General features: G+C 42.7%; 1 protein-coding gene across 1 annotated transcript in view; it reads left to right on the forward strand.

The window, feature by feature from the left end:
- The first annotated feature begins 3,062 nt into the window (after positions 1-3,062).
- The window catches only part of LOC109869000 (RNA-binding motif, single-stranded-interacting protein 2), a 33,236-nt gene continuing 23,208 nt past the window's right edge, over positions 3,063-13,090 (forward strand). Inside the window, exons 1-2 of the mRNA XM_020458806.2 lie at positions 3,063-3,174; positions 10,117-10,289. Coding sequence (XP_020314395.2) covers positions 3,103-3,174; positions 10,117-10,289 — 245 coding nt within the window. The 5' untranslated portion in view covers positions 3,063-3,102. The remainder of the gene's footprint in view (positions 3,175-10,116; positions 10,290-13,090) is intronic.

Genomic DNA, 13,090 nt, shown 5'->3' on the forward strand with positions numbered 1-13,090 from the left:
CAATGACACCTTTGCTTATAATTGCTAGATTTCAAGCCCCTTTATATTGTTGTTGGGTCTCATTTTAATAGCTAACATTTATATGGCCATAATAAAGAAATATGTCAATAGTGGACAACCTTGTTTTACTCCTTTCTAAGAAGTAGCCATTATTTACTATTTTACACGTAGGGTTACCATACATAACTTTAACCCATTGTATAAGAGATTTTACAAAATTGAAATATTCTAGGCATTTATATATAAATTCCAGTTGTACTTTATCAAAAGTATTTTCAAAGTCAGTTATGAATACTAGGCCTGGTTTCCCAGATGTTTCATAGTGTTCTATTGTTTAGAGTGACCTTTGATTATCCCTAGTGCAAGGTGCACCTGTGTAATGATCATGCTGTTTAATCACTTGATATGCCACAACTGTCAGGCGGATGGATTATTTTAGTAGAGGGGAAATGTTCACTAACAGGGATATTAACAAATTTGTGGACATTCGAGAGAAATTTACTTGTTGTGCATATTGAACATTTCTGGGATATTTTATTTCAGCTCATGAAACATGGAACCAACACTTTACATGTTGCACTTATATTTTTGTTCAGTGTATGTAATCTCCTGAGCTGCTTCCCTATGCTTTCGGGTACTGTAGCTATAGCCTAGTTAAGGGTGTGTGTTTGTGTGTGTCTGGTACCTTCCAGGGTATCTAGCCTTGTAAAGGGAGTATCTGCATGTTATCACAGATAGGTAATTACTTAGCTGGCAAAGCTGACCTCAGGAATGTAGACTTCTCCCTTCCCCCTAACCCCGCCCTTCCCCCTCCCGCTACACCCCTCCCCCTCTGCCCTTCTCTCCCATGTCTCCCTTCCCCCAGAACTCATTCACCTTTACCTTCCCCCCTGCACTCTTTCACCTTTCCCTTCCCTCCACCCTACACTGGCATCCCCCTACCTCCTTTCTATTACACTCACCCCCTTCCTTCCCTTCGCTTCCTCCCTCAACCCCTCCTTGACGGCACACCCCCTCTCCCTTGAGGCTCAAAGTTCACCCCAACCGCTTTCACAGAATTCTTAGATTACCTGTAATCTTCTTTTTTTTAAGGAAAGGGAAAAAAAACCTGTCGGTACAAGGCTGAATGGAATTTAATTATCAGTGTTTTGGTCATAGCGAAAATGGTATATCGACGGATGAATGTAAAAAGTACACCATTGCACAACACAACAGAGTTTTTCCCAAAGACTGAAAAGCATATCTGGGGAATCAGTTTTCGTCTGCTTTTCACCAATTGAGGAATTTGACGACCTCAGTCACTGCAGCACGGCTCCTTTCCTGACTACTTCTTTCCCGTTACTTGTGATGAGGAGAGTACTGCTGAAATCCCAGGCTTGCCTCTCATAGTACACTACATAGTACACTACTTTACATAGTACACTACTTTTGACCAGAGCCATATAGGTCCTATAAAGGGAATAGAGTGCCGTTTGAAATTCAGAGAGGTTGGAAAAAGGCTTTATGCTGGCTCTGACACATACTGACTGAGTCACTCTACAAACTGTCCTTGAGCAGAGGGAAACACACTCCTTCTTGCCAGGACTGAACATCAACAGAGGCGAAGCCATGGCAGAGCCGGGCATAGGCACTGCCAGATTGAACACTGGCCCTCCCAATCAGGATGGCTTAAAATAAAAAACATTCAATATAAAATTAAATAAATGATTTTGACTTGTTGTTTGTATTGCCTCCTTACTAATCATACATTTTGAAAAATGCAGTAGGAGGTTCCAGGGATATAACTGGCTATATCGTAATTATATGGTACAACTTATTGCAATAGCCATAGATATGGATCATTGTTATATTGTCTGTGGTAATAACAATAGCGGCAGGCTACATACATTGTAGCCTACTTACAACTGTTACAGTCTACCTGTCCCCATGAAAACGAAACAATATACTCTCAAAAGGATAACGTTGATTTAAATGCAGGCCACTTGCACCCAGCCAATAATAACACTTCATAATTTTTGGTTTCAGTCACTTTAGTCACACGGTCCTGGCTCAAGACGGAAACAAATGATCACACTATGATGACATCTGGGTGAAATCCCACCTGCCTTATATTCTGTATATCAAGGAGATGAGAGCTTGTTTCTGTGTGCTGACTAGCCTAAGCTGGCATTTAAACTAGGTTTAAACTGTCATTTGTGACTGTTCGGTGTATTTCTCTATCAGAAAGAACACTAGTAGTTGTATCTGTCATGTGAATTCATGAGTTATGCTGTTATGTGTTTATTATCTAATATGAATGCCACAACCAAAGTTACCCCTGGGAACAATAAAGGTATTCTATTTTTTTACTCTATTCTATTCTGTGCACATTCATACTACTATGTGGCTGAGAGTATGCTTTTGCATACACACGTTGTGCACACTTGAGGGCTAATCAGGGTAGATACACAAGGAGTCAAGGCAGAGGGTTGAGGGACTGTGTTGCCAAGCAACTTGCAGTTGATTATAAAAACACTTGTGCCATTACATGATAATAGGAGCCCAGGACATCATCCCAGGACATCAGTGTCCGGATAATGACTAGGTTTTGAGATCATCCATGACCCACTGCCATACTTTTTTTTACTGATGGTGTAATGCCATGTACCTTTACCAAAATATTGGGCCATGGTCAAGATTATAACATTAGTCTATTAGTCCCTATGTTAGATATGCTTAATGATGTGTATTAATAATTGATCATGTTATTGAAGACTATACAAGCTACAAAAAGCCTTTGTAAAATGCCAATAAAAGTGAAATGTGTGTCCAGACTTTCATAGGAAATAGTAACATGTCCAAAGTCATACGTGTTCATTGTCTGGTGGTTTCCAGGTTTACCAAATAGCCTACATGGAAAGAGGAACACAGAAACGCGCGCTTTTTTTTTATAACGCAAAGTCACATAGAAGGCTACACAATACCAGTGGCTGGGAGCTGGGAGAGCGCTAGTCAAATCACAACCCCAGTCAGATTCTAAACTGAATTTCCCTGTCTGACGTCAGCTGACTGCCTGCCTTGGCTGTGCTCTTCGCTCCAGACATAGTGCTGCTGCTGAAAAAAATGCTGCTCTCTGTGCCGCCGAGGACAGGATTCAACCCATACAACGGCTACACTAACAGAACCAGTAAAAAGGTAAAGCGATGCTGTATTTTACTCCATCTGAATAATGTGCTATATATGTTATATGTAGGCAATATGCCGGTCTCATTCCTCCTGGATTGTTTCTGGCAGTTAGGTTGCCTGGCTATTAAACTGCAGTGTCCTTGAAAGTGGACCATTTATGCTACAAAATAACTATAGGCTATTTTGTCGATTTAAAATAGCTTGTAACTCTTGTCTATCCCCCAAACAAGATTGGGAATAGATAATAGAATAGAATACCGGTATAATGCATGAATCTATTGTAGGCTATGCGTCGGGGTGAACGTTAGTGCTCTTCCTCGCTCTGGTCATTGGCACAGAGAAAGTCAATGTACGGATTAAACTTGCGCGGCGAATAGCCTAGATCATTTTTGCGCTCGTTCTCGGGTTTATACCAATGTCTAATTGTTAACTGAACGACCAATTGTTGGATGTGTCAAATACATTTTTCATCGTGATGAGAGTAAGATCTCTCTTTGAGTAGACCGTAACGTAAGTTAACCAAATAAGTTTATTTAGTGTAAAGATTTACACCACCCCTTGAAATCCAACCTGGTCTCAGAGTATTTCGTAATATTCTTTATGTAAATTCGAGATACGCCAATTAAAGGTAAAGGGAAAGGAAACTGAATGTATTCACCTGGAATTAGTATGATATATTATGTTTCGTATGATATGTATTAATTTGTGACTGTCCATAACTAATTTTGTATGTTATGTTATGAATTTGCAAAACGTATGATATGTTAGCAAGGTGGATAGGTGGCGAACATTAGCTAGCTGGCTAATGTTAGTTAGACTAGGGGTTAGACGTTAGGTTTAAATTTAGGAGTTAGGTTAAAGGGTTAAGGTTAGGGGTAGGGTAAGGGTTAGCTAACATTTTTAGGGTTAGGGTTAGCTAACATGCTAAGTAGTTGCAAAGTAGCTAAAAAGTTAGTAGTAGTTGAAAGTAGTAGTAGTTAGTAGTAGTTGAAAGTAGTTGAAAAGTTAGTAGTAGTTGAAAGTAGTAGTAGTTAGTAGTAGTTGAAAGTAGTTGAAAAGTTACTAATTAGCTCAAACGCTAAAGTTGTCTGTGTTGAGATTCGTACTCACATTTGGGTTCCTAGATGTTTGCTTTATACGCCTATCCGTCCACCCCAATGTGCGTAACCATACCAAACATAATACATCATACTAATTTGCATGTCCCGGATTCACATTTACTATGTTACGTCTAGTCTATGAGACCAGGCTGTGAACCCCTATATTGTCCGATGGCTGGTAACATTGGTCAATATAAAACAGTGATTTATAGATATGGAAATATGAATATGCACTGCTGTACATAGTGTAGCCTATTGAAATTGTTCAATTCAATATGCTGATTATTATTTAACATATTTGTAACAACCTAACAGTTTGTAATGATACATTATATTTTTGGGAAGTTGATAAGATTTTTTTATTTTAAGATGAACATCCAGAAAACAGGAAAAATATAATGATGAAGTTGAATATGGAGTGTTGGATTGGGTGAGATATTACGGGAATTGAAATTAAGAAACGATAAAGCATATATTTTTTCCAAATGTAGCCTAATTGTAAAATTATACATTTTAATAAAACATTTTGTGATCCTAGTTTTGATCCTGATGCTTTCACATTATGGATGGGGGAAAAATGCATGTTTCTTTTGTCAAAAGCATATTCTATTATTCTGCATTGTGAATCTTGGTGCTGAAATACGCATTGGTAGTGTTCAACTTTCCTGAAACATAACCCTAGTTTCCACCTCCCAGGGCTGTGTTATTCCTTTCCCTGCGTCATGGTTTGCAGGAATTCAGATTGCTCAGATTAATGGCCTGGAATTCCTGGAATTCTGCATGCATCCCAAATGGCACCCTATTCCCTATACAGTGCACTACTCTGCCTTCAAACAATGTGCTCGTGTCAGGATAGAAGGGGTGTCTGCTACTCTGCTTTTGCAAACTCATGCCTTTTTTTTTTTTGCTCATCGTGAGAGCTCAAACGTCACTCTGAGGGAAAACATGTAAACCCAAGGTCAAGTGGTAAAACCCTGCTTTTTTATACCAGGAAAAAAGGGTGGAGGAAAGAGAGGGATTAAGATTTTTTTTCTTTCTTTCTTTCTTCTGCTTTCGATTACGCACCCCTCCCTTACCCTCCTCTCTTCCCTCCCCCATTTTCTTCTTTTTTCCCTCTCACATACCTTGATTTCTTTGGTTGTTAGGGGTTCAGTTCCCGTGGACAAGGGAGCCACCAGACCTTTCCTCTGTATAGAGTAAAGTGAGCCACTTTTCTCAAACCCAATGTGTTTGTCTTATTCATCAGATTGCTCTGTCTTCATTTTCTCTTTCTTCAATGTCTTTTCTGCATATCTGAAACAAACCAAAAAAACGGTTTAGTTTTTTTTTTGTACTTTTGAGTGTAGAGTTGGATCGACTCAGAGAGGGAAGAATGAAGACCCACCTGCCGTCTCTATGTTGTTGAAGAGTTGGTGAGGTTGCAGGTTGAAGTAGAAGCACCAGAAGAGTGCCATCGTTGTGTTTTCCCCCCAAAACCTTTTCTGCACACTGTGGCAGAATACAGTACCAGGCAGCAAACACAGAAAGCTTATACTATCAGAAACATGATCTTTTCTACCGTGCCTTTGAAAATCTCTTGTGCCAAGCAGGTAGGCCTTTGCTTATTTAGACACATAAAACGTGTATTTATTTTCGCAGAAATGGAGTGTCATGCAATGTGTGATGTGTTTTTGTTGACAGAATTTGAAAATGTGTTTATGGAGAACTGAGTATAACTAGAACTGGGATCATTTCAGTGGGAGATCAAGTTTTTTTTTTCTCTCCTTGGATCTTCTCCTCAAAAAGCTTTCCTTGCTTCCCTGTGACGATTTGAGAAGGAGGCAAGGAGGGTGGATGTGAGGAATCGAGGAACATATTTTTGAGACTCCAGCTGTGGCCTGAGGTGTGGGAGCAAAACTCTGTCGCTTGCTGTGTACAGTAACATACTGTACATTGTGGAAACATACATCCAATAACCTCCAGGGCTAATACTTACAGTGCTGTAGTTCAGTGAGAGAGGAAAGAACAGCTCAGAGCTATCACCCACACTTAAAATGTCTCTTAAATATGTCCTATTGTGTAAAGAATGGAAAGACTGCACTCAGATGGGATATTATCTATATCACCATATTACAATACATTCTAAAGGCTCTACGTGCTTATAATGATATATAGAGCATTGTATATTTAGGTAATAAAGTGTAAACCGTGTGATTTTAAAAGTATGGTTTTCCTAGCCTGGTGTTGTATCCAGTCTGCTTGTGCTATAAGCCAACTCCTCTCTATGTTCGATGCCTAAGATGTTTGGCTTGCCAATGGTAGAAGTGTCGCCTACAGCACATACAAACAGTATGGGGCAAGACTAGGAGTTTCCCAGTACTCACTCGGTCATATTTAAAGGAAAACTCCACCCAAAAACAATATTTTGATATTTGTCTCATTAGTCCATTGTTGATTTTTTAATTGTATTAATTTAATTGAACCTTTATTTAACTAGGCAAGTCAGTTACGAACAAATTCTTATTTAGAATGATGGCCAACTCCGGCCAAACCCTAACACGGACGACACTGGGCCAATTGTGCCGCCCTATGGGACTCCTAATCATGGCCGGTTGTGATACAGCCTGGAATCGAACCAGGGTCGGTAGTGATGCCTCTAGCACTGAGATGCAGTGCCTTAGACCGCTGCGCCACTCGGGAGCAAAAGAAATGTGCGTAATGTTTTAAAGATATATGACTTTCAAAATAGAGAAATACAGCCGGTATGATGCATTCTGCATCACGTGAGGCAAAACGCAGCATCATATTTCTGTATTTTGAAAGTTGCATATCTTCAAAAGTTGATTGCTGACATGCAAAACATTTTGGGACTATATCAACAATGGACTAATGAAACAAATACCAAAAGATTGTTCTCGGGTGGAGTTTTCCTCTAATCCTTCATTGTCTTGAGAGACACATTCTTTAGTCTGTGTTCCGGTACTAATGAGGCTTTTAGGAATGTGGAGAACGTGAAATTGGCCGTAGAAAAGAAACCCCCTCTGTCTTACCCCCAATTCTGAGGGTAACTAACTAACACAAACATTTGTTTATGGCGTGGGAATGTAAATAAATAATTTAACTCCACATTCTAATGCTGCTGCTGTCTGTAAGGAGCAGTGTGAACAAACATGTAGGAGGCTGTGTGTTTACAGTAGGGGAACAGGACAGGAAGAACTTACATCAGATGCCAGTGTGGGTCAAACTCAGTGCAGTGATCAAGAGTGCATATAAGAGCACACATTGTTCACACAATGCTGCAAAACCAACCTACCGGTAGCTACCGAATGGTAATGACACAAGATTTGTGATTCATAAGCATGTTCAGAAACAAATGAAAGATGGACTACACACACTGACTGCACACATTGCAGCACCTTAGCTTCCCCTATGTATATTTGGGATGTACCTAGTTACAGCTAGTGTATGCACCTATACATCATGGAAATTCCACAACTTCATTTATTCATACCAATGCTATTAATCATTCACTGTGTTTTGTTTGTTCTTTATCCAACCAGGTGAATCCCATTGAGATATCAATCTCTTTTTCATGGGAGCCCTTCTGTACTGTTTGGTAGAACAGAACACCTGGAGCTGGCAGGCAGGCCGCAGACAGGCAGACAGGCAGGCAGGCAGGCCGCAGACAGGCAGGCCGCAGACAGGCAGGCAGGCAGACAGACAGACCGCAGACAGGCAGGCAGGCATGCCGCAGGCAGACAGGCAGGCAGCAGGCAAGCAGGCCGCAGGCAGACAGGCAGGCAGGCAGGCCGCAGATAGACAGGGAGGCAGACAGGCAGATAGACAGAGACAGACAGCAAACAGACAGACAGGCAGGCAGATGGGAGCCTGGTGGGTGTGGATCCATCTCATTCTCTGGTTCTCTGCCATCTTCCTTGTCTCAGAACGAGCAGAGCAGAGCAGCCTTAATGAGACAGTACCTTCTGACTGGAGAGCACATGAGAGGGATTAGCGCCTTCCGCTAGCAAGCTCCCCAATTATCTCCCCAATTAGATAGGCTTCAATGGCCCAGGCCCCATCCATCCATCCCCATTCATCCATCCATCACATAGATCCAGACAGGTCTCGTCCAACAGCATACAGCTCTATTTAGCACCAGTGCCAGGCTCCATCCTCTATCAAGCAGCACACCAATCCTTTAGCCAGGCCCAGGCCACATCTATCCAGCCCCATCATCCATCCAACACACAAATCCAGACAGGCCTCATCTAGACCTAGGCCCCATCCAGCATACAGATTATATCTACCACCAGGCTTCATACAGCTCCATTCTGTACCATACAGATTCTATAGCCACACCCAGACCCAGCTCCATCCATTCACCAGCCACATACAGATCCCAGTACCCAGGCAGGTGCATCCCTCCTGATAGGGTTTACATGCAGGCTGGTATGCTGGGAGTGAAGGCAAGAGCTAGCCATAGGGAGAGGTCGCGGTTGTGGGAAAACAAACAATGTGCTGCCCTGCTACTGATGCTGAAAAGAGGCAGATTAGAGGTGTAGAATGGGTATGGTGAATGAATGGGCTCTGTGAGAGTAACAACAGTGATTAATGACAGGGTGGTAAAACTCCTATGGAGGGGTTCATGGCTGCGTGCTGCTGGGTGTTGTGAAGGCCATGATGAATGCAGAACTGTGGAAAAACAGACAGAATGGTATAGCAGTAGAGCAGTGGTTTGGGAAGGATGTAAATTGTTAGAGAGAGAGGAGGAGGAGGAGGAGGAGGAGGAGGAGGAGGGGAAAGAAGAAGAAGAGGAACTGTTTCATTAGAGCGGGTTACCAATCACACTTGCAGGAAACAATGGGCCAGCTAGTTGGACACCATTAGGTCAGCACTGGAGCAGAGTGGAGCGGAGTGGGAGGTGACTACTGAGGGCTGGAATCAAACTCATTCGGGCTACTTTAGAGACACTAGGCGCTTTCCAGTTTTTCCTGTGCCTAATATGCTCTCATTTTCGACCGATCGATTCACAGGGGGACTGTTATAGGTTAAAATAGTAACTGATTTCCCCTCCAAAGCGGTGTCAGCTCAGTATTGATATAAATTGAGTTGTGGCTGTAGCAGCCCTGCAGAGTGCCGACTCGACTGAAATGTGATTCGTGTGAGGAGTCCTCTGTCTAGAAGTGTATCCATGGTCTGGTGTTTATAGGTCATGATGGTAATGTTTTATGTTATTACTGCCCCCATTAGCAGAACATAGTAGCCTTACACTGAAAGCCTATCTAGCAGACAGTTAAGTACACTGAAATCCTATCTAGGAGGCAGTTAAGTACACTGAAATCCTATCTAGGAGGCAGTGTAGTGAAATAACCAAATTGCTATTGATTTCGCAGCCCTGGCCCCGGATTTGTAGGGTACTATATTGACATGTTGCCCTTTGCTTAACCACCCACTGTAACAGGTTATCCTGCTAATTGTTTCCTGAATAGATTTTTGTAGATTAGGTTACACTCTAGTTAAATATAAATCGGTGGATCATGAACAGCCTGGAGAGTTGACTGATAACAGCCCAGATGTGATCTAATGGACGTGCCTATTCAGGACTGTCGAGGAGTGTAGCATTTTACTGTGACAGATTGGGGTTCAAATCTTGGTTTCCTGCACATTTTAGCCAAAGCCTATAGGCATAAAGTCTCAAGCAAGGTTAGCCTACTCATCATGCCAATTGGTTTTTACCAAACCACCTCCCTTACATCCTCACCAAATGTCTAATCTCACCCATAATCAAATCTTGCATACATGCTAGCCAGCGACTGCCCAATGTAATCATATCCTGTTTCTGATGTCATATCCTGTCTCTGCCTCGCTCCAGCCGACGTATGTGTCTTCCAGCCACCAGATGGCTCTACCCAGCCCCAACCACACCACCACCAGCAGCAGCAGTAACGGCAGCCTCAGCGCAGAGCAGCTGAGCAAAACTAACCTCTACATCCGCGGCCTCCACCCGGGAACCACAGACCAGGACCTGGTCAAACTGTGTCAGCCGTGAGTAACTCATCAACAAATCACTCCGCCACCACACGTCTCAGTGAATCTATGGCTCTGTGTAAAATGAACGAACTGTGGTGGAAGAGAATAGTGAGAGAGGAAATTGTGTTAATGGGGATAGACAGGGCCTGAAATAATGCTTGAGCTGAAAAGGGCAAGAAGCGGGTGCACCTTTCACAAGTGTCTCACCAGTCAGTGGCCTGTGGACAGATCAACTGGAAGGTTTCAGGCAGGCACAACTGAGGGCAGACTTTCCAACAGCTAGCTTACTAAGCACGTTTTGTCTCTCTCCCTGGCGCTTCCTCTCTGTATGATGGTCTTGCCATCACCAGAGAATGGGCTCACTCAGCTTCCAGTGGTCTGAGTGGTTGGTATCTCCGCATTCAATTAAATCATATGATTACAGCATTTCCAATATGCATTAGACACACGGCAGTGATAACCAGAACTGTCATGCCAGAGCCACTTGGTCTGTGTCTGTTCGATCTTCCATGAAACACCAAATGAAAAAGCCCGTTGGGTGAAGATGAAGGAGTTGGCTGCCCATCATTGAATACTGGAGCCTGAGGAGAAACGAAACAGTAGAACGAGTGAGACGTCAAGATAGATGCTGAGGGAAGGAAGGAGAAAGAGGAGGGGGAGGGAGAGGGAAGGAGAGATTAAATGTGGAGAAAGTGAATGAAGGAGAGAGAGAGAGAGTGTGGGAAGTAAGAGAGGGAGAGGAAGGGAATCAGATGGAGAGAAAGCGAGAGAGAAGGCAAGAGGGAGGGGGAAGGAGAGAAGCAGAGTGAATGAGGCCTGCTATTTTCCAGCTGTCTGGAAGATATGGCTCATACGAGGCTGCCCAAACCCACAGGAAACCCTGAGCCCAGGGGAAAGGGAAATACAAACAAGGCCAGTGGCATGAAGAGGGGGATGGAGAGAGACAGCGGGAGAGAGAGGGGGATGGAGGGAGAGGGGGAATTAGGCGGAGGAATGTAGGGAGTTAAGGTTTTCTGTGTGAGGTGGTATGTGTGTAGTTCTGCTGTTACAGAGTAGATACAATCACTGCATTTGCTTGTGAGTAGAGGAGGGCATTAAACAAGGCGTACAGTTTTGTATACCATTGTTGAGATGAAAATATGCGTTTGTTAAAAATAGGCAATAAGAATGGATGGCGCTATGCAAGGTCTACTCTACTGTCCACTGAGTGTACAAAACATTAGGAACACTTGCTCTTTCCATGACATAGACTGACCAGATGAATCCAGGTGAAAGCTATGATCCCTTATTAATGTCACTTGTTAAATCCACTTCAGTCAGTGTAGGTGAAGGGAAGGAGACGGGTTAAAGAAGGACTTATAAGCCTTGAGACAATTGAGACATGGATTGTGTATGTGTGCCATTCAGAGGGTGAATGGGCAAGACAAAAGATTTATTTGCATTTGAACAGGGTATGGTAGCAGGTGCCAGGCGCACCGGTTTGTGTCAAGAACTACAACGCTGCTGGTTGACGCTCAACAGTTTCCTGCGTGTATCAAGAATGGTCCACCACCCCGAGGACAACTGCCAGTTGCTCCATGTGAGACGAGGAGCTTTGAGCACTGATGGGGGTATCACACCTGGGTTCAAATAGTATGTTAAATCCTTTAAATACTTACTCTGTGCTTGATTAGGCTTTCCTGGTGCAATGAAATCAATGGATGAGTTTCATAAATACCAACCTTGCTCATCCGGCTCACAACTGACATGCTTAATCAAACGCTCAAATTATTTGAAGGAAAACAAATACCGTTTGAACCCAGGCCTGGGGGTTATGGAAGGGAGGTTGTTCTGCCTCCTAGCCCCAGCAGCGCACCCTCTTTGGGTGGCTGGTTCTGGCCTGGCTCTAGCTGACTATGGGTGCAATGCTAGACACTGTACTCTCTGCTCTCTGCTCTCTCACACATGACGGAGTCTCCTGCCCCTCCAACCTCCCTCTCTCCACACCATATAGCCACAGGGTTAGACCTCCCAGCTGAATGCACTAGTAGATGGACATCTCTCCATTGCACAATTAAGGAGGCCAGCAAATACTGTACTGTACACAACTAGTACCCAGGAGGAGAGAGAGAGAGAGAGCTTTGTAGCAATCTTTCCCTCATGCAGTATTCTATGGGGATATCCATAGTTCAACTAAGGAGGCCTGCAAATGCAATATAATGCCCAGAACAGAGAGCTAGTAGCAACCAGTTTCCCCCATGCAGTTGTCCTATTCTAGCGATTGCTTTTGATTTGCACACAGAACAGTACTATCCATAAATAATGTTACTAGAAAACAGTGGATATGTTATGCCAAAGCACAACGTATTTGTTGGCATAATGTAGTTGATGGCATAATGTAGTTGATGGCATAATGTAGTTGATGGCATAATGTATTTGATGGCATAATGTATTTGATGGCATGATGTATTTGATGGCATAATGTATTTGATGGCATAATGTAGTTGATGGCACAATGTATTTGATGGCATAATGTATTTGATGGCATAATGTATTTGATGGCATAATGTATTTGACGGCATAATGTATTTGACGGCATAATGTATTTGACGGCATAATGTAGTTGACGGCATAATGTATTTGATGGCATAATGTATTTGATGGCATAATGTATTTGACGGCATAATGTATTTGACGGCATAATGTAGTTGATGGCATAATGTATTTGATGGCATAATGTATTTGATGGCATAATGTATTTGACGGCATAATGTATTTGATGGCATAATGTATTTGATGGCATAATGTAGTTGATGGCATAATGTAGTTGATGGCAT

This window comes from Oncorhynchus kisutch, linkage group LG24 (assembly GCF_002021735.2).
Source record: "Oncorhynchus kisutch isolate 150728-3 linkage group LG24, Okis_V2, whole genome shotgun sequence".
NCBI lineage: Eukaryota > Metazoa > Chordata > Actinopteri > Salmoniformes > Salmonidae > Oncorhynchus > Oncorhynchus kisutch.